General features: G+C 52.4%; 1 protein-coding gene across 4 annotated transcripts in view; it reads left to right on the top strand.

The window, feature by feature from the left end:
• The window catches only part of PITPNC1 (phosphatidylinositol transfer protein cytoplasmic 1), a 302,891-nt gene that overhangs the window by 240,820 nt on the left and 40,234 nt on the right, over positions 1 to 21,837 (top strand). For all 4 annotated transcript variants that reach the window (XM_045299352.1, XM_004707282.2, XM_045299353.1 and 1 more), the window contains one exon: positions 10,111 to 10,206. In XM_045299352.1, the coding sequence (XP_045155287.1) occupies positions 10,111 to 10,206 (96 nt within the window). The remainder of the gene's footprint in view (positions 1 to 10,110; positions 10,207 to 21,837) is intronic.

Genomic DNA, 21,837 nt, shown 5'->3' with positions numbered 1-21,837 from the left:
CCTCCTCTTCCTCCTCCTCCTCTTCCTCCTCCTCCTCCCCCTCCTCCTCCTCCTCCTTGCCACCTTCTCCGTCAGAGCTGCCTCCCCTTTCCCTCGGCCATTTTCATTCCCCGGGTATGGTGCTCAGCATCATGTCATGCTGGGCTCGCCTGAGGAGTCCATCCGCGTTATTCCTGTCGTCAATCCCTGGGATGGGATGTCGTCCTCTTCTCTGCCCAGGTTGCTGTTGAGTTTGTTTGTGTGTTTTTGTCTGTTTACCTGCTGGGTTTCATTTTCTGCGACCTTTGAGGTGGCAAGAGAAGGGAGAAGGACAAATCCACCCCTGCCGCTGGCTGCTCGGAACCGTGTTCCTTTCCAGTTTTCTACCCCTTTCTTCTGTCTCTTCGCGTGGTCTAATAGAGCGGGCAGGGGGAAGGCCTAGCTGCCTGATTGCATGAAAGTTCCAGAAGGCTGAGCGAGGCATCTTGAAAAGCCAGCTTTTCTGGCCGGGGGAAGGGACAGTTTCATCTTGATCTTGAGACCGGAAGCAAGGGATTCCATAGCACTGAACTACACCCCACGTGGCCCAAAACAACAGAAGTGTATCCCTCACAAGCCTGAGATCAAAACATCAGCAAGGTTAGGCTCCCTTTGAAGCTCTGTGCTCGAGAGTCTAGGGTAAGATCTTACCTCGTCCAGCATCTGATGGCCCCAGGCATCCCTTGGCTTGGCTTAACTGCAATCGCCACCTCCTATTTTGACATAGCCTTTCCCCTGTGTGTCTCTCTGTCCCCTCTTTGCATAAGGACAACCAGTTATTGGATTTAGAGCCCACCCTAAACCCAGGAGGATTTCATTTGGAAATTCTTAGTGAATTACATCTGCAAAGAGCCTGATTCCAACGCTGGCCCCAATCTGAAGTTCCACACAGGCTTGGATTTGGGGGAACACGATTCAGGCCACTACAAGAGTATTAATACTTCTGCCTCTAAAAAAAGACCAGCATACACCACCTCACAACGCAGCAATCCTATTCCCAGTGCTTACCCAAGAGACACGGGAGCCTGCGTTTGCACCAGTCATTATCACCGCAACCGAGAAATGGGCCATGGACAATGGACTAGCACCTCAGTAGAATTGGGTTTGTCCAATGAGACTCCCTTTCTCATCACCCACTCTCTGTGGTGACTATCTCAAATCCTTCTCCCTCTCCCTCTCAGCTCACCCCAAACCGTTGTGTGGACCCCCACACGATGGGATACACGCTAGCCAGGAAAAGGACCGGGCTTGTGTACACCCAACAGCCCGGATGAATCTCAAAGACATTATACTGAGCCAGGCTCAAATGTTGCATTCTTAGGATTCCACTGGGCGATGTTCTGATGAGCAGAGCAAAACAGGATTATAAGGATGGAAAACAGATCCGCTGTCACCAGGGTTTGGGGGAGGGAAGGGTGTGATCCTAAGGAAAGAGCAAACAGGGTTTGGGAGATGATGGAAGCGTTCTGCAGCTTGATTGTAGTGGTGGCTTCCAGAATCCTTGCACATGCGCTCCCGCGCCTGCTCCCCCTCCCCCTCCTCCACCACCAAAAGAAATTTTTTAATCAATTTTATAAATTGGTTTCAGGGGCAGGGGATCTGTGAAACTCCATTAAATTGGAAGTACCAGTGTTACCAACAGTGTTGAGTGTCCATTTGTCTTGTGTGAATGACACTTTGGCACTGGACTTGGGATCCAGCTGATTTGTCATAACCTCGTCTGTCCCGTCCTACAGGGAATGGAGGATGCAGATATTCCTTGTGATGGTTCTTTTCATGAGAAAACCCACCAGTTTCTGAGACACTAACCCACTCAAGCATTTAAAAGGAGGTGTGGGGGGCACTTTTCGATGTTATCCCCACTGTGCAGGGGAGTCCTCATATGTTTGAGTGTGTGCCAACTGGAGATGGCCATCATGCCGAGAGTCCCCAAATCACCCGTTGTGTAAGCGTTCTTGATAGTGAGTTGTATTTAGGGAACTCGGTTGTGGTCATACAGAGAAGCAGGAGCCAGTGACCTAGTACAAGAAGCAGGCACGCCGCCATTCCTGACACCACAAACAGTCCAGTTTCTGGACCGGCTCATTCAAGGCGATTCAAGATATTAGCATTCTTTTCTACTCCTGCTTCTGGAGCCCCCCAGGACCCCCTCTTGGCAATCACTCTCTATCCACGGCCACGGCTGGGGAGGCCTCGCTCAGTTCTTGTGGTTCGGTGCCCTCAAGTCGGTTCCAGCCCATAGCGACCCTCTGCAGGACAGAACGAAACCCTGCCCAGCGCTGCACGGCACCATCTTCCTGTGCCGGAGCCCGTTGTTGCAGCCTTGGCGTCAGTCCCTCGTGGTGAGGGCGGGGACGTCCCCTTAGCTCTGCCCTTCCACTTGACCAAGCATCATGTCTTGGTCTCTCCTGACAACACATCCAAAGATGTGAGCTAGAGAACAGATCCCACACCCAGCAGGCACACCCCCGGGTGCTACCCAAGAGACATGGGAACCTGCATGTGCTCTAATCATCATCACCCCAAACGAGAAATGGGCAGTGGAGACGATCGCTCAGTTAGGGGTTCTTTATTTCCCCTTGGGAGCCTGGTCATCCACAAGCATGTGCCCACTGCCGTCAGTCACTATCCAGAGAACTGAAGAAGACCCACTGAGGGCAGCCACCTTATTCCACCACCAGCTGCACCTCCCTCCAGCCTGCCTTCCAGAACTTTCCTTTCCCCCATCCCCACGCTCTCCTAATTCCACATCTCCTCCATCTGAACCACGATGGACTGCTTGTATTCACTATCCCCCTCCCCACTCTGGGAAATGATGCCCCCCACTCTCCTGCCCAGGGGTGGCTTCATTTTGTGAGCTCACATCCCTTAGCACTCTCACCCATCCCCATGCACGTCTCCACTGGGGATCTGGTCCCCAGCAAAGCTTCCTGGGAGAGGAGGCCTGCTGAGTGCCTTTAAGTCTCTGCTGGGGGTCAAACTCAGTACCCCAGGGGGCCATGGGCTGTCTGGGAAAGGCAGGAGGGCCGCAAAAGCAAGGGCAAACCCCGCCCCCACCACCCCGAGATCCACCAAGGCCTCGTCTGCAGCTCCCCTGCCCTACCCTGCACCCTCTCCACCTCACTCACCCCATAAGCTCTTCCCTGACGTCATCGCCACCACGCAGGGCACAGAATGCTCTCCTTCATTCAGGATCTGAAACACTTGCTTCCTGTTTGCTTTGTGACTTAACGTTTTTTCCCACCCACACCAAAGGCCTGATGATGCTGCCTCCCGGGGCACGTTGCGCTGGGGATGCTGCAGTTTACCTAGCATCGAAGACAAACACGTCTAACCCTGACGGATGAGATGCCTTTACTCGGCCCTAATACCTCCTCAAACCCAGAACATCAGAAGAAGATTAACTAAAAGCCTGCCGGCCCCCTCTCACTTTATTGCCAGATGGAGCTCCAATTCGGCTCCACCGTGCCCCCAGCTCCCGCTGACCGGCCTCTAGTCCCCCCCATGGAAACCTCGACAGCCCCGTCATTTCTGGACGACCCCATGTCGACACGTGGGAGTGTGGTCTCCTTTCCTCCCATCCCCCATCCCCTCGACTTGTCTCTCACCTCCCTGCTGCTGGCCAAATCACAGCCTGACCTCTGGCCGCTCCCGCACCAGCTAGCCGCTCCCGCACTGAGTTCAGACGGGAGCACACCTTCTCAGACGGGCTTACGTGACATAGATAAACATGCGTTTGGGACTCGTGACTAACCGAGTTGTCTCTGATTGACGGTGGCCCACGTACAACAGAATGACACATCGTCCAGCCCGCGCCATCTTCAGGATCATCTGTAGGCTTGAGCCTGTGGTTGTGGCCAGTGAGCCTTCCAACCACAGAGACACATCTTCTAGCCCTCCGTGGGTTCCAGCAGTAGAACACCAGGCCTCAGTCTGTCTTCGTCTGGAAGCCCCCTTGAACCCTGTCCACCATGGGACCCTACTGATAGGTGAGATCCCAGGGGTGGAGGTGCCAGTAGCGCAGCACTGTACAGGGAAACTCGACAGCCAAGTGGTGAGCACACATCCAAATATGTGTTTGATGAGACCTTGCCTTTTACAAAATAATACACCCCTTTGAAAGTAGACATTGAGCAGACCCTGGTAGCCTCGCAGTTCCATGAAGCACTGCTAACCATCACTTCAGCAGTTCAAAACCACCAGCCGCTCCGCAGGAGAAATAGGGGCGCTTTCTACTCCTGTGAAGAGTTAAAATCTAAGAAACTCACAGGGGCCTTTCTCCCCCCTTCCACCCCCTCCCCCAGTTTGTAGGGTCGCTATGAGTCGGCATAGACCCCATGGCGGTGAGCTTGGCTGCGTGTTGTTGTTTTGACTTTTGAGAGTAGACTTTATCTTACCCATTTAAAGAGGTACGGTGGGTCCTTCCTAAATATCTGTGGGTTCACTGTGTGCTGTGTGCTCAGCCACTTCCTCTCTTCAGACCACTTTCCTTAAGGGACCCCACCTTCAGAAGGAATGAATGATCTGACTCACTGCTCTGGAAAATACAAGAAAGAATGGAGACCCCAGAAGACGGGCGCTTCCACCCCTGTCTGGATGGCAGCACCCGAGACAAGTAGTCTGCCTCTTTTGTCTGGAGCACGGCCGTTTCACCTCGATGACCCAGGCGTCACTGAACGGTGTCACTGGGAAAATGCGCTTGGGGCGAACATCTGTGGAATATCCTGCCTCAACATGTCAGCCAGTGACCGGCATTCCCTTGGCCCCCCCAGCCCGAGGTCCACTCCGCAATGCCAGAGCGTGACGCAATCTCAGGAGACACGTTTAAGAAGCTCACAAGACCATGAACATACACAGTACTCTAATGTCAGGTGTGGCCCTGGCAAAGCTTTGGCTCGATACATCAACAAGATGCATCTTGTGCAGAAACTGCTTTAGCAAATCTCCTCCCCTCAGTTGAAAGCGCCGATGGTTGAATCAGCTCTCTGGCAACAGCTGCTGTTGTTTCTACCACCAGGGAACCCCAAATGAATAGTTACTCTTGCTGACTGTTTCCTTTGGGGCCTGGCTAAGCCTCTGTCTGCAGTCGGGTTGGTTTCATTCTGACTCAGGCCCTGGGCTGAGCATGGAGATTAGACTGCTGTACTTTAGCTGTGGCCTCTGCTTACACTGTGTCAGAACCGCCACCGCTTCCCATGCCCCTGTGGAAGTAGAAGCCCAGGCGCATGTCGTCAGTGCCACCCAAGGAAGTTGGCTGTGGTTCCGGGAAGGCAGCAGGTGCCTGCGGTTAGCATGGCCCAGAGGCGATCTTAATGTCACAGGATTCTGGACAGAAGATTCGTGGTCACCAGGATCCTTGGCTGTTCGCCTCACAGGGCCACAGATTGCCTTGATGATCAGATGAACGTGGTTGAACTCCTTCAGAAAAGGCACCTTCTCTAAATGGTATGGACCGTGTCAGGAAATGTCTCAGATAGCCCAAAACCCTCTCACGTAGACCAGCCTTTTCCTTCGTTACACATGAGGACATGGAGGCCCAACGTAGGTGCAGGGACTTACCCCAGGTGGCATTCTGAAAAGGAACCTGAAATAAAAAACTCAACTCCCCTGATTCCTAATGTTAGGGCATATTAGTCGGTACTGGGAAGTTGTCACTCTATCTTGAGGGTCGAAATCCTAGCCTCTGGTACCCGTCACCCTGCCTCTTGCAAATGTAGTCAAGTTAAGATGAGGTTGTACTTGAGTAGAGTGGGCCCTACATCCAATGATGGTGCCTTTCTAAGGAGAGAGAGATTTGAAGACACACAAGGACACAAGAAGAAGGCCATTTCAAGACGGTATTAGACATTAGAGGGATGTCTACACCCCAGGGAATGCGAAGGATTGCTAGCAACCACCAGAATTTAGGAAGATGGAAGGATTGTTTCCTAGAGCCTTCAGGAGTGCATCACCTTGCCCACAGGTAGGTTTCATGATTCTAGCCTCCAGAAATGTGAAAGGGTAAATCCTATTGTTTTAAGTAACCACACTGGGAGGCCCGAGGAATCTGATGTTGGTGTTGTTAGGAGCTGTCAAACTGGCCCAGCTCGTGCTGACTGTATGGTGACCAAAATGAAATGTTGACTGGTCTTGGGATGTTTGGGTCCATTGTCGATTAGGCAATGAACTCAGCATATATTAGGAAGTGTGTGAAGGTAGGATGTTTGCAACCAAGGCACTCGCACTCAGGCTCAGGAAAAGACACTCCCATCAATTAGTAAGCAATTCTCCTGCTATGGATTCCTTTTGGGAAGTAGAAGCTAATGCCTTCCATTAAGTCAGCAGGCACTTGAGCATCTCCTAAAGTCTCAACGTCTTTAACTGTTTACTTGAAATGAGGGTGCTTTGGAACCTCATGCCTGAGAAGGATGGTCCTCAAAGGGTGTGTGTGTGTGTGTGTGTGTGTGTGTGTGTGTGTGTGTGTGTGACATTGCTCAGGTAGTGGAAGCCCTGTCCTGAAACATTTACCGCAAGGATCTAGTAAGGCACTGGCTCCCCTTGGTTGGTGATTTACAGGCATCAACATGAGAATTAAGCGTCGTCTTAACAAAGGAGACCAGATTTGGGGCTGAATCTAAGTAGATTCTGCTTTAGGCTGTTCTCTGTCCCTTTGGGGAGGCCATAGAGACAACCACTCAGGACACACGTCGTATGAATAACAAGCGGAAAGCCAGGTTCAGACTCATCTTAATAGAAAGCACTTTTGACCGAAACTTATCTTCTTGGTGGAGCCTTTTTTTACTGGAGGAAACTGGCTGAAAAGTTCTACTGAAAACCAGGAAGAGTAATATTACCCTCAATAATTTTGTTGTGATGATTAAATGTGGTAGTACCCAGTAGCGTATTTAAACTCAAACCAAACTCACCACCATCAAATAGATGCCTAATGAGAGTGACCCTAGAGGACAGGGTAAAACTGTCCCTGTGCATTTCTGAGACTGTCACTCTTTACAGGAATAGGAAGCCTCATCTTTCTCCCTCAGAGCAGCTGGTGGTTTTGAACTGCTGACCTTGCAGTTAACTAGCAGCCCAATACATAATCATCACTATACCACCTGGGCTCCTCAATGGCACCTAGATAATACTCATTATACCATAGCCTATCTGTAGAAGTTTTTGTTATCTACTTATTAATTGATTTCTATATATTCAGGTTTTTATGTGTTCACACTATTTCTTACTTCTGGGATGATCATCTTCCCAACATTATCCCCTCTTGTCCTCAACCTCTTCTTTCCTTGAGATTTCTGGCTCTTCTATAAAGGCACTCCATTCTCTGGAGTCAACAACACTTAAGGCTCCTCCCTCTATTTTGTTTTGCTTCCTTAATAAAGCACGTGTTTTTCTTCTCTTGCCGCACCCTTAAAAGAGACTCACACAAGCACCCATGGTCCAGTTTCATTCCACCGATTTTTATTCTGCCTGGATTTTGCATGCCTCTCCCTCTGATGGTGAGCTTCGTTCTGGGCCCTCCTCTGGGTCAGCACTTTGCACACAATGGGCATATCATTCAAAGCCCAATCAGGAGCTCAAAACCACACAACAACCTCAATAGGGGGAGTTGAATATAAAGATTTATTAACAATGAGAGTAGAATAGCTGTGATGATGACAACTCTAAGGGTGTCTTGAGGTTAAGGGGGAGTCCCCCGGGGAAGGGCGAACACTGTGTCTGAACCCTAGACTTCTTTGGATGGGGTCTGCTTATACCAGATGGTGGGAAGTTCGTAGGGTTACCTGGGCCAGAACTAAGGAGCCCTCATGGTGCTGTGGGTGAGGTGCTGGGCAACTGACCCCAAAGTCAGAGCTTCCAACCCACCAGCCCCTCCTCGGGAGGAAGATGAGGCTGTCTGCTCCCATAAAGACCTACAGTCTGGGAAACCCTGTCCAGGGGTCACTGTGAGTTGTAATGGACTTGATGGCAGTGGACCAGAGCTGGCTCCATCACCGCCCTCTGGATGCAGGCATGCAGACTGGCAGGCAGATGTGTGGAGGGAGTGGGAGCACCATTACCAGGGCAAGACCTGGAGTGTACAGTGCCTGTGTCCCAGCTGTGAGGTCACCAAGGGACAACACGTGTTGGACATGCTGCTCGGGCCGAGCACCTCTGACTGCCCAGGGACAGACACTGCAGCCAGAGCAGGAAATGCCCCTCGGAACCGGGAGGAGAGGCCCCTTCTTCCTGCTGAGTTCCTCCAAATGCCCTCTACTGACAAGGCTTGGGATCGTGCTTACTGCACAGGATAAATGGGTGCAGTCCATTATCATTGGAGAGTGAAATCAGAGCTGAGAGGCAATCATTTGATAAATGGTACAAAGGCTGATCAGCAATGCTTGAACTCAATTAGGCAAAGCCCAAAGAGTGTCTCCATAGAAAAACCCAAATCCACTGCCCCCTTGCAAAACCAAAACCCATTACCATCCAGTCAATTCCAGTTCCTAATGACCCTAAAGGACAGAGTAAAACTGCCCCATAGTGTTTCCAAGACTGGACGTCTTTATGGAAACAGACCACTTGCTACATTTCTCCCTCGGAGTGGCTGGTGGGTTCGAACCGCCAGCCTGATGGTTAGCAGCCAAGCGTTTAACCACGTGCCACCAAGGCTCCTTAAACCTCTTTAAGCCCTTTTTAATTTCCCTTTCTCTTTTTAAAACATTTTTTGGGTTGGTTTTTAAAAAAATCATTTTATTGGGGGCTCGTACAACTCTTATCACAATCCATACATACATCCACTGTGTCAATCATATTTGTACATTTGTTGCCATCATCATTCTCAAAACATTTTCTTTCTACTTGAGCCCCTGGCATCAGCTCCTCGGTTTTCCCGTCCCTCCCCGCCCCCCTCCCTTATGAGCCCTTGATAATTTATAAATTATTATTTTGTCATGTCTTACCATGACCAATGTCTCCCTTCACCCACTTTCCTGTTGTCTGTCCTCCAGGGAGAAAGTTATACGTAGATCCTTGTGATTGGTTCCCCCTTTCTCCCCCACCTTCCCCTTACTCTCCTGGTATCACTACTCTCAATATTGGTCCTGAGTGGAGGCAGTGTTCTGGGGTGCCCGCCACCCTCTTCGTTCTCTTCCAGAGAGCCAGCTGATGATCCCCTACAGGAACGAGCTAAACCGTGAGATGCGGATACAGTTCAAACCTCTGAGGGCCGAAATGGCTTTCCCAGACTTCTCTTCCCCAGAAGGCATCCTTGTACTTCAGAAGGACAGCGACAGTTGTCTCCGCAGACTGGACAAAGCAAACTGGTGACGGGAGGAACGAGCGTCATCTCTCCACCAGAACTTGCGTCTGACACGGTTTTGCTGGCACTGAACCAGCGGGATCCGGAATAGACTGGCACCAAAAAACCCTGCCAGCATCTTTCCAAACTATAATCTTATTCTCCAGCCGGGCACCTAGGAAACCTGGCTCTGCAGTGGTCAGGCACAGCACAGGCTTCTCCCGGGAGCGGGACTGTGAACCCTGGTCACTTGCGTGCCATCTGCCTTTCTGCCACGCACGTGTATCGTCTGCGAAGTAAAAGGCATGCCAGCCACGGCAGGGGGGGACCAGACTGGTCAAGTGGCCTTCTGGTGTAGGTAGGGGTCGCCGTGAGTGAGAAAGGACTTGGTAGCACTTGACGACCACACCCAAGTGTGTTTCATGACACCTCCCCCCCAAAAAGGCGTGTTCTTCAGGGCTTTTAGCTTACTCTCTTTCCAGCCTCTTCCTCCTCTTCAGTTAACGGCCAAAAACCAACCGGACTTCATTTTGAGAAGAGATTTGGGGGGTGTAAGAGATTTCTTTCTCCTCCAAGTTTCTGAAAGGCAGCCCACGTTGTCCTCTGCCCCTCACCTACCTGCCTCCGAGGCAACAAACCTAAGTGATGAAGAAGGGCCTTTGATCCTTCCAGCAGGTTCTGCGGCAGGCTGGTTGCACCGGCCTGCGCAGCGGTGCTCCATGGGAGGCTGCTCGGCCTCAGGCACATCTCTGCCCACCCCAGGCGCCTCGGGGCTCTGCCTGGTATCCCCCACCTTTGATATGCGCCTCTGTTCTTTTCAGATTTTCGACAATGAGGCCAAAGACGTGGACCGAGAAGTTTGCTTCATTGACATTGCCTGCGATGACATTCCCGAGCGCTACTACAAGGAGTCCGAGGTAAAGCCATGGACGGGGTGGTGGTTAGCGCGTCCCATCTGCCTGGAGCCTTCTCCTCCGGCACGCTCCATGCTGCAGGCCTCCGAGTGACTGTCCTTTCTCCCGGGGCATCTCTCCTGGCCCCAGGAAATGAGTTTCCCTCTCACCGCCTCTCCCTGCTCACTCCTCTGGCCCTTCTGACCTTTCGCTGCACAGTTAGCTGGGCGATGGTTTCCGGCCCTGCCAGATGGGAAGCACCTGGAGGCGAGAGATGCTCCCTGTCCCTTGTCCTCACTCCTATGAGGTGGGCTTCAAAACGTGCGGGGTCACATGAGTTCGGAGAGAAGGGTTTTTTGGTTTTTTTGAGCTCCATCCTTGTCCTGGCTTGTCGGTGACAGGTGGGTGGTATCAGGAAACAGTTGCCTCTCATTTCTTGGGTCAATTCCTGGCCCAGGGACAGACAGAGGCATGGACAGGTCAGCAAGTGGTCCCATGAAGTATGAGGCAAACATCCTCAGATGTCTGTGTTGGTGACAAAACACTTTCAGGTGGCGGCTCTTGGGGACACAAAAACAGAGGGAACCGCCTACTGGTTTCTTCGTTCGTGGTCCACATTTGCCCCAAGACATGTCACAAAATCAGGAGGGACGTCCCCAGCCAACAATCAGGCAGACCCACCGCCGGCACGGCGAGAACAAAAATAAAAATAAACTCACTGCCGCCGAGTCGATGTGGTCTCATAGCAACCCGATTGGGCAGGGTAGCATTGCCCCTGTGAGTTCTGAGATGCTAACTCTTTATGGGACTAGAAAACCCCTGCTTTCCCCTGGCAGCCGCCGGTGGTTGCAAAGTGCTAGGTTTGCGCTGAGCCGCCCGACGTAGAACCGTTACCTGATGCCACCAGGGCTCAGTGCAGACTTCTCTGCCTTCCTGGAAATGTCTCACATTCGTAGACCGGGGGTTCCCAAAGGAGGCAGGATAACAGGCAACAGCCCAACCACCCTGGAGCCACAGAAGGGACTCCTCAGAGCGAGACGCAGGAAGGCCGGGCTGTCCTCACAAAAGCCCGGGCGTGGTTGGCTGCAGGGTGCAGCTGATGGCATTCAGAGCTCATCCTTCCTGAGGGCCACATCCGCCTCCCCCTGGCACACAGGCCTGCCACCAGGCAGCCACTTGGATGCCAAGATCAAGTCAGACTTTCCGATCCAAACTGCAGGCAACAAAGCAAAACTCCAGACCACCCAGGCATCTAGTTTGTTGGTGGAAGGGCGAACTCCGTTCCTAAGGGGTTTATTTATTGGGCCCCAAGTCGGCCTCCGTGAATCCGAGGGCCGGGTCTCAAGGTCCATGTGCTACAGCTCAAGGACAGTCTGGGGCCCTGACTCCAAACATACTGTGACTACCCGTGTGTTGCTAAACAACAAAAATAGCCCTGCATCTGTTGTCGTTTGCTAGGCTGGAACGTTCTTTCCAAGCAGGTCGCCCAAGTTCTGTCAGCAGCCATGGATAAAATACTTAATGGGAACTACGTGATGCCTTGCTCCAAGGGGACTCTGAAAGGTCAAGCCGAGGCCAGCGACGGCCTCCATGGGGGACCCAACCCCGCCGAGGAGGGGGGCTCGAAAATGTATTCTCAGCCCAGGACAGGGAAAGGCCCTTGGTGTTGTGAAAGAAAGGCTTTGTGCCAAGCAGCGCCCACAGTGTCAGCCTCTACTCGGCGTGCCACGATGGAATGAGTTCTCGTAGCTGGACCTCAGAGAGAGAGCGCAAATGCAGGCTCTGACCTTCCAGGGCGGGCAGCTGGGGAGCTAGACTTGTGCAGAGATCTGACCGAGTATGCACGGAGCCAGAGACGCTGGCTCATCTCCATCCAGAACCCTGGATTTGCCCCCAGAGGCATCCTGCCTGTCCCCGAGCCTCACGGAGAAAAACAAACCAAATACTGCCATCGGGTTGATTCTGCTTCACAGCGACCCTATAGAGCTGCCCCTGTGGGTTTCTGTGCCTCTTGGTCTTCACAGGAGGAGAAAGCCTCATCTTTCTCCCGAGGAGCAGCTGGTAGGTTCGAACTGCTGACCTTGAGATCAGTAGCCCCACGAATTGGTAACCCACAAGGCCACCAGGGCTCCTTCCTAGAACCTCAGGGCTGCTGTAATGGGTGGGGAAGAACAGGGCCCGGAGAGCCCCACCCGCACACTCTGCGCCCAGTACTGCGTCCCCCAGGCTCTGCCCACCTGCGTTCCAGTAGAACGCTCTCCACCCTCCCAAGCTCTGGCTCTCAAAGTCGGGGCACAAGCGATCACTGTTAGCCTAAAGGTTGGTGGTTCAAACCCACGGAGCAGCTCTGCAGAAGGGAAGCCTGGCACACTGCTTCTGTGAGAGATAGCAGCCAAGGAAATCACAGGAAGCAGTTCTACTCCGTACCCCACGGCGTCTTCCTAAGTGAGAATTAACCCCACAGTGGAGTTTTCCCCTGTTAAACCCTGGTAGCTAGACCACAAAGGATGAGAGACGTCACTGGGAGCCTGTAGTGACGTCTTAGAAGAGGTGCACCCCGTGGGACTCTCTTGTGATCCCAGCCCCACCCACCCACCCCGAATTTGGCTGCAAACATCCGGACAGCCGTCTGAGCCCCTCGGAAGGGAAGGGGCGAGGGTCCGAGGTATGTGTTTCTCGTGACAGATGGAGCCAGGGACCACGAATTCAAGAAACTGCCAGTTCAGAAGGGAGGCCATTTGCAAATATGTTTCTCTTCCGCACGCTGTAAATAATTAACACCCCTGCTCCCAGCCACAGCCTTTCCTTCTCAAAGCAAGTCTGACCTTGTCGTTCTCCGCTTATAACCCCTCCCTGGCCGGGATGGAGCCCCTGCCTCCCAGCCCTGCCCCGTTCCCGTTCCCGATTCCACTCCAGCGAGTGGCTCAGATGGCTCCTCCTCATGGGAGGCTTTCCTGAGCGTCTGACTTCCCCATCCTCAGTCAACAAAGATCAGTGCTCCAGCTCCCTCACCTTTAGCTCTGGTGGTGTAGTGGGTTGCCAATTGGTCTACTAACCGCAAGGTCAGCAGTTTGAAACCACCAGTTACTCCGAGGAAGAAAGATGAGACTTTGTTCCCATAAAGACTTATAGTCCTGGACACCCACAGGGCCAGGTCTACCCGGCTCTGTAGGCTTGCTGTGAGTCAGAAGCCACTCAATGGTGGTGAGTTTGGTTGTAGTTTGAATGGACATTATAACTTGAAGGCAGTGGGTTTGATTTGTTTTTCTTCAAATTTAGCACCACACCTCAGCCGCCAGGACAGGGCCGGCCCATAACAGATGCCCACTAGACAGCTGTTGCGGGAAGGTGAGGGCTTGTTCCTGTCTTCAGTGAGCAGGGAGCCCTATCAGAGCAGACAGCTGTGAATCAGACCTGCTTGCATTTCTTTCTTACTTTTTTAAATCTCTGAAGCACACAGCTTTATGAGTGAGAGCTTCCAGTTCGTCTTTGGACCTCCGCTGCGTCGTCGGCATGGTGATACGAGCCCACTCTGTGTGGAGGCCTGGTGGACTGAGTCTGTTCTGAGATGTTTGCTGCTTCTGAATTGAGACAGGACTATCTGGGTCACCCCTGTCCACTCAGCTCCTATCACACTCACTGCCATCCGGGCCGACGAGGGGGTGGGAGGCACTGTCTCCTGGATCTCCTCAGAAACCTCAGCGCCACACCGGCACAAGTGCCCCTTTCATTACGGTGACCAGAGCTGGGAATTTTCCACTAGGTGCCCTTTGCTTGGCGGTCCTTGAGCGGCTGCTGACCAGGGATTCAGAAGGACACCGTGGGGACTCGGGATCAGCTGATAGCTCCGTGCACCCATCCCTCTCCATAGCCTCATTTTGTAGTGCTGCTGGCGCCTACTCATATGAAGGGCCTGAGTTCAGGTCCCAGGAGCCTCTTAGCCGTGAGTTCTGTTCATGTGTCCACAGGAGGACTCTGCAGGGCAGTGCTGTGTTGCAGAGAGAGAGAGAGAGAAAGAAGAGGAAGAAGAAGAAGAAATCGGTGTGATCATTCCAGCAGAGAGAGGGCCTCCATTCGTTTCCACACAGACCCACCAAGGTCCTGGCCCCACAGAGTATCAAAAAGTCCTCCACCCTGAGTCACCCGGCCATCGTTCGTCATTTGTTTGTGCCACCAACGCAGCAGGGAGGGGGGAGGGGGGCCAAAATCGGAGCAGGTTGAGTCTGTTATCTGGTTGGTATGTGAGTTCTTCTGCCAAGACTTCCATCCCAACTCTTTGATGCTCGGCCAAGATTTCAAGGTGAAGCGTCCTGCCCAGGAACAAGGAACTAAGGCACACATGCTAGGTTATAGCTTGCCTGTGGAGTGACAGGCAGTGAGTCTGAACCCACAAAGCTGAACTGGCCGTTCTGGGACATTAGCACGCATCGCCACGCCCAGCCTGCAGGACGAGTCCAGCCTGAAGGCTCTCTGAAAGTCAAGTCCAGACAGATCTAACCTGGAGACCTTGGGCTTAGACCAACAGGAAAGTCCAGGGCTCATCCTGATGCAGGACAGTGGTCAGTGCGGTCTGGCTTCCAGGACAAGATGGAGTGAGCCAACAAGACGGCGCCCCAGTAGTGACCTCGTGGGTGATGTCACCATCAGCTCTCTCCCGGAGACATAGCTCTGACGTTCCCAGACGTGCCTTGAGTAGAAAGAGCGAAAAGGCAAACAGTGAAATGTGATTTTCTGGAGGAGGAAGTGTGGAAGTGGAGAATATTCTCTGCGTGGGTGCTTTCCCGGCTTCCATTTTCACCGATGAGAATGAAAAGCAGCAGAATCTCAGCCCTCCCCTCCTTCCCCACCCCCCTCGAATGTTTGGGTGCCTGGAGACATTTTTGGTGGCCACACTTGGAGGACACCGTGACTTCTGATGGGTAGAGACAGGGAGGCTGCTAAGCGCCCTGCAACGCATAGGGCAGCACCCGCCACAAAGAATTATCCACCCAAGATGTCAGTGGTGCCGAGGCTGAGAAACTGCTGGTGGTTTTGAGTTGGGCTGCGGTCCGCATGGTCAGCAGTTCGTAACCAGCAGCTCCGAGGGAGAAAGATTGCACTTTCTACTCCCATCAAAAGTTACCGTTTCGGGAACCCCCGGGGTCGTCAGGAGTCAGCATTGTTGACTCGATGGCAGCCAATTATTTTGGTGTTAGACCAATCCAAGGAAAGGAAATTTAGTAAAACCTACAAGCAGCAAGACTCGTGCATTCATTTCTTTAGGTAACATTTAGGAAGTTCCTACTGTATGCCAGGCACAGAGGCCTCTCTACTACCTTTTGAACTTGACCTTCATGTTGCAGATTAAAGAAAGTCTCCCTCTCTGTTCTGGAGGAAGTGAACAACGTCTCCATCAGCCCAGTGGCTAATAGAGCGACATCATCTCAGTGGGGAAGAGGTCAATGTTTTGAACTCGAAGGCAAAAAATGTAACATGAGACTGTCTTAGAAATGCGTCCCTCCCTCGCCGGATAGTGTGCTTAAGTGGATGAAAGTGGTAGGGGGCGTTTACAGAGTTCGGGTTAGGGTCTTCTTGAGCTGGGTGATTCAGACAACTCGTGAAGGCAGCCTCCAGGCCCCTGGACTGCGTCTCCTGCCGAAATCTCTGCTGGAGTCTCTATTAAGGGGAAGAGCACAGAACAAAGAAAAATCCTGCAAACTTTCCCAATAACCGTCCCAGGGTGAGAGATTAGGTGCTGTGTGCTGGGTACAGTGGGGCCCCAGAAAGGGAACAGGGAGACAGAATGAGTCAATATTGCTGGACCGAGCCAGACTCTTCAGTACAAACCGCTCAGCTCTGAAATGAAAAGGATTCTCACTGGGGGCTGCATCTTGTCAGTGGAGGCTGGCGAAGTTTCCGTTTCCTCCAAAGAGCCCGATGTAGCGCAGCTGTCTCGTGCTGTTGTTGGGTTCTGTTTGCTGTTTTGTTGCTACCGTCGTTTCCCCCCTCCCTAGTCCCCTCCGTCCGTCCGTTTCTTCCTGAGAGTCCTGCAGCTGCTGTGTGGTGTGTTCCAGATGACGGGGCCTGGGGGCCCCTTGGACAGTGGGAGAACTGACCATACCTATCGTCTCAGGACAAACTCACACGGTCAGCGTGCTCCCCAGGAATCACCGCCTGGTCCTCTGGTGCCCTTTCCAGCCCTCTCACGTGAGACCAGGCCTGTTGCACCTCGCGCACGTACACAGAGGCTTCGCATACTGTCGGGATGCGGTCTGTGCAGGCGGAAGCAAAGCGTTTCCGATTCAAAAGGAAGATCCGGTCATGGTTTCTGAAACCCTTATGGACCCCAGTGGTCCAATTGCAATTGCCCATGGGGACCGAGCAGCGTTTTGGCCTGTCGTGTTTGGGGTCCACGTGAGTCTGGGGGCAGCATTGAAGGCAGCTCACAACAGTTAGCTCTTGAACTGGACGTGCAAGTCGGGGAAGAGTTTTCTGCAGCTGTTCATGGTCCAGCCCTGAGCTCACCCCCATCCTGTGTGCAGGATGACGCCAGTCCCTAAGAGGGAGAGACGCGCTCTCTCGGCGGGGGCCAAGAGCATAGACCACAGGCAAGACCGTGCCCAACAGGAAGTGGTTAGGGCACGCGGGCACGCTCATCAACTTCCTCAGGAGCCCCAACAGCAAGGCAAGTGCCATTTCCCAAGGGCCAGACCCTCGGCACCCCCAGGGCAGAGCGGCAAGAGAACCCCTATCAACGCAGATGCCCTCCTGCATGCATGGAGCGTCTGAGCCCCCTCGGAAGGCTGGGCATTGCCTTTCTCCACCCTCAGCCCTGTGCCCCCTCCATCCGGCCAGATTCACAGCATCAGAAAGACCACGCTTAGACCCGGAGGGAGGCTGAGGAGCTGATAGAGCATCCTCCTCTATTTGGGAGTAGGAGGTTTGTCAACCGGGCCAGGAAGGCAAAGGGCCGCCAGGAAGGGCGGAGGGAAACACTGCCACACCTCTGACTTTGGAGAACACCTGCGTGGGGAGGGAGGACTGGGGTCAAGGCTCTGGGCTGAGGTCTGTGGGGTAACGTGAAAATCCCCAAAAAGCTTCCTGGTCTGATTGAGAAGATGAGGTCTAGAAATATGAAAGGCTGATTTGTGCGACGACCTGGATGAACTTTGAAAGCATGATGGGGGGGCATAAGCCAGACACAGAGGACACGTATTGTAGGACCCGTCCAATGAGCCCGATCCATAGAGGCCAAGATGTATCCACGGTTACCAGGGGAGAGGAAGTGTGAGCATGATGGCTAACAGATAGTTTCTGTCCTGGGGGATGATGGTTTTAGAAATAGTAGTATTGGTGCAAAACCAGTTTGAAACCACCAGCAGCTCTGTGGGCAAAAGACTGGGCTTCCTAAGCTCCTATCAACAGCGACATTCCCAGAAACCCGAAAGGGGGTGGCTCTGAGTCAGCCCTGACTCCACGGCAGTGAGTGAGTGGTCTTGGTAGCACTACGTGATGAATATGATTAATGTCCCCAAACTGTACTCTTAAAAGTGGTTGGGACGGCAACCTTTTCATTTTCTCTGTTTCACCCCAAACAAGCAAGCTCACTGTCATTCGTGGCCGCCCTATGGGGTAGGCTAGAACTGCCCCCTGTGGGTTTCCCAGTCCATTCTAACCCACCAGCTGCCCCATGGGAGAAAGATGAGACTGCTGCCCCCGGGACGATGTCCAGCCTATGAGTGGACCCAGTGGCTGCCGGTTAAGACTCTTACATGTGACCATCCAAACAGGAGCTTGCAAGGAGGAGAGTTAAGTAAACAGGTGCAGGCAGAGCAAGCTTGGCAGCAGTAGAATCTGAACTGCACCTTTAAAAAAAAAAATGTGAGCTGTTGGCGCTGCTTACAACATAATGATATTTGTTATTAAAAAAATGTCAAACGTGACACAGATGTGGAACATTGAAAAAAGAAATCTGCTATGATCTCTTATCAGAGGTGGCTGGTGTTTGGCCTTGAAGATAATGCCTAAATAAATAACATTATTTGGCTATTAATGACAAGGTAAGAGTATTGATACCACCCTGCCATGTGCACTTGTCACCAAGCCTCATGAACTTGGCATCGTTCCGTGGCCCCACCTATCCAGGGGGAGGGGTCCTCCCAAGAGTTTACGGGAAAATTCCACTCTCTTTCCATTCCATTTTCCCACACACTTTTGGAAGCCCATGTCTTTCGGCAGCGGGTTTTACCATGGTTTCGCCGGGGCTGTGTTTTCTACCAGACTTCAATCGACGGGCATTCGGGGGCTTTGTTCTTTTCATGTAACAGCACCTAAGACCACCCTCATGCATTATCTTTGGTCCAATGTGTTTGGAGCATAAATTCTAAAAGAGATATTGCCATGTCAGTGGGGGGTGAGGGCTTAAATCTTGATAGGTGTTGCTCTCACCCCGACCAAAGGAAAAATCAAAGGCTCTGCCATTGGCGTCAATTCCAGCTCATAGCAGCCCTATACATGCGACAGGGTGGGATACTGCCCCTGTGGGATTCTGAGACTGTCACTCTGGACGGGAGGAGAAAGCCCCACCCCAAAGCAACATTAAATTGTGCCCTGACCCACAATGGTCTGGCAGCAAGTTGAAGTTTGAAGATGAAGGAGATTGAACAGGTAGTGTGTTCAGTGGAGGGAAAGTCCGGAGCAAAGGCAGGGACCCCGGAGGCATATTCAGGGATCAGTGAGCAACTAACTGCTTGGCTGAAGCCAACAGGAAGAGGCTTGACTGCTGAATGCCAAGCCAAGGAATTTGGCCTTCGTTCTGCACGGAGCAGAGAGTTTGCAAAACAAGAGTGATCAGCACTCGTGCCAAGGAACTCCATCAGTGACTCCACCAGAGAGGCCAACTAACTCTCATAGCGGGGCCGGGGGGTGGGGGAGTGGGGGGGTGCCTGGACACCAAGAGATTGAGAATCCTCCAACTCCACACCCTGCCCCTCACCTTCCTGCCCCTGAGAAAATCACCTTTAGCCATTTTAACAACAGTCATGCTTTGCTAATGAAAAGAAACATGTTGGAAATAAGAGAACACCCCGACCACCTTACTTATATCATTTTTTAGACCAGTAGTTGGCAACTTGCTCACAAAGGGAAAAATAGGTCTTCTCAGATCTCCTTCCTTAAGAAGAAAACTGGGTCACAAAATCTAGCGGAACTCAGCTATCGAGTTGATCCCGACTCACAGCCGTCCTCTAGGGCAGAACAGAACTATCCCTGGGGTTCCTGGGACTCAAATCTTTTTTTATCTTTTCACAGCAGTAGGAAGCCTCATCTTTGTCCCTCCAAGGGGCTGGGGGTTTCAAACTGCTGACCTTTGCCTTAGCAACCCAATGCATGAACCTGCAGTGGCCCCAGAGCTCCTAGTCTAGCTGAAGTGACCTCCCGTGTGCTGATTCTGAAAGTCACAGCTGTCTGGTTTGGTTTGGTTTGGGGCTAGAAGTATGGGGCCCAGACGCCCTGGAGGGGCTGCTGGGTACGGGGTGGGCTGCTGATGGCAAGCAGCTCTGGAGGAGAGCGGTGAGGCTGTCTGCTCCCAGAAAGGTTTGCAGCCTCACAGACCCTCGCTGGGGCTGCCCAGCGCCGTGGCAGTAGTGCCGCCCAGGCGCTGGGAGCAAGGCTCCTTTTATGTCGGAGCAGTAGGAAAGCTGCACCATCCCACTCCATGCCTTTTTCATTTTTCAAGGGAAAATAAAAGCAATTGCAAGCTGCTGCGTCCATGAGTGAGGTACCCCGCGCCCACCCAGCACCACAACCAGTGCAACAATTGCACGCCTTAACAATTTGAGTCTGGTAATGAAATGCCAGGCCAAGTGGGTCAACCAGTTCCTAAATGCCAGATCACAAGCAGAGATCCAGAGTCTGCCAGGGTGTGGTGGTGGGTCCCTGAGCCAAAGGGAAATGAGCCGGGGTTCCAAAAGGAAGCGATGGAGAGGGAAGGATTCCTCCAAGGATGACGGGCGTCATCCTTGACCCTCAACCCCAAGGTCATGAGAGGCTCTGGCTCCGGAAGGCCTCCCAGGTGTTCAGCGCCATTGGACTGCATCCTCCATGACTGCGCCTGAGTCCCTCCCTCTCTCCAAAAGAATGGATGGACGGAGAAGTGAGTTGAGATGGCAGGCAAGGGGAGCCAAGGCATGAAAAACGACGAGCACCATCCCTGACACATGGTGAGCAAGTATAAAGACTCCTTTTGCCCTCGATTCTGGCATTGGCACCTGCAGGGGGGTGGCAGGAACAGGTTGCTCCTTGGAAACCTTGTGTCACTGGAAAGCAGCTGCCATGAGGGTGCTACAAAAGGGTGTGTCTGTGTATTGATTGTCACCTCTCAGGGTGGTGGAGGAGAGGAGAGGGAGGTATCAGATAGCTCTGGCTCTGTAGACATGAGTGATCCTCCAGAAACCAAAGCTGTGCGTGCGTGCGTGCGTGTACCTATGGCGCCTTATTTTTGTTCTTACTTTTGTTATTGTGTAACCTGAGTTAGGAATGGTAAGTGTCTTAGCTACTTCCCTTCTAGGAACTCAGAGGTTATATTTACTGGTGGTGTAGTGGTTCCTTGTTGAGCTGCTAACTTCAAGGTCAACAGTTCAAACCCACTGGCCACTCCACAAGAGATAAATGAAGCTGTCTATTTGTACTCCGCTACACAGTTAGTCTGGGAAACCTACAGGGGAAGTTCTACTCACTTATAAGGTCCCTGGGAGTCAATATTGACTCAGTGGCAGGGAGTTTAGGTTGAGGGGTGGGTAGGTAGGTGTGTGTGCACGCACCCACACACCACTAGTCAGTCCCAAGAGTGTACCCAAAGCGATCCTGCATTCTACTGCCACCTACATGAGCCTTAGTGTTACTGCTAGATCCCAGGCACAGCAGAACGTCCCTAGGATTGGAATCCATGAGATTTTCATTGGCTGGTTTTCTAGCCTAGATAGTCAGTCCTCTCTTCCTAGTGCACCATGGTCTGGAAGCCCCATTGAAATCTGTTGGGCATCATAGCAACACACCAACCACCGTGGACAGACCAGGGGTGGCTGTGCACATGGTGGATGGTCCAGGAATCAAATCAGGATTTCCCTGTAGAAGGTTGAGAATTCTGCTACGGAACACCTATGCCTCGTAAGGCTTCTTATGAGGTGTACCTTAGAAGAATGACATTTAAGGCTTTCAAAGGAGGCAGCAGGAGGCAAGGGCTCTGGACGGAAGGCTCTCTGCCAGAGACAGACGATGCAAGCAAACCCCTCTTGTAACCCTGCCTCACAAGAGCCTCCCGCCTGCACTTTCAAGAAAACAAGTATTGAGTCTGCAGGTTGCTCGGGACTTGGGCCAGGTGCCTCAGCCCCTGCTATTTTTAATCTTATCAAACTGAAACACCAGGATGTCTTGGCCCAGAGAACAGACTTCTCAATTTGGCTCAGCATCTCCCAGAGCTTTGGGGGGAGAAAGAAATTTTCCTAGGCCTACCAAGCCAGACTCATTAGGATGGGACCCAAGAATCTTGAGGTCAAATGCTCCCCGGGTGAGTCCGCGGCCCTCCAGGTCTGGGAACAATGTGGTCTTAGAGCAAAGGTTCCTAACCCTTTGTCCTGTCATGCCACACGTAGCAAAGGTAAAGTTATGACTTGCGGG

The sequence above is a fragment of the Echinops telfairi genome, unplaced genomic scaffold (assembly GCF_000313985.2).
Source record: "Echinops telfairi isolate 266 unplaced genomic scaffold, ASM31398v2 ScPeMD7_7458;HRSCAF=8496, whole genome shotgun sequence".
In the NCBI taxonomy this organism is placed as follows: domain Eukaryota; kingdom Metazoa; phylum Chordata; class Mammalia; order Afrosoricida; family Tenrecidae; genus Echinops; species Echinops telfairi.
Note: the sequence above shows the minus strand (reverse complement) of the source record. Positions and strands in the feature narration are given on the sequence as shown.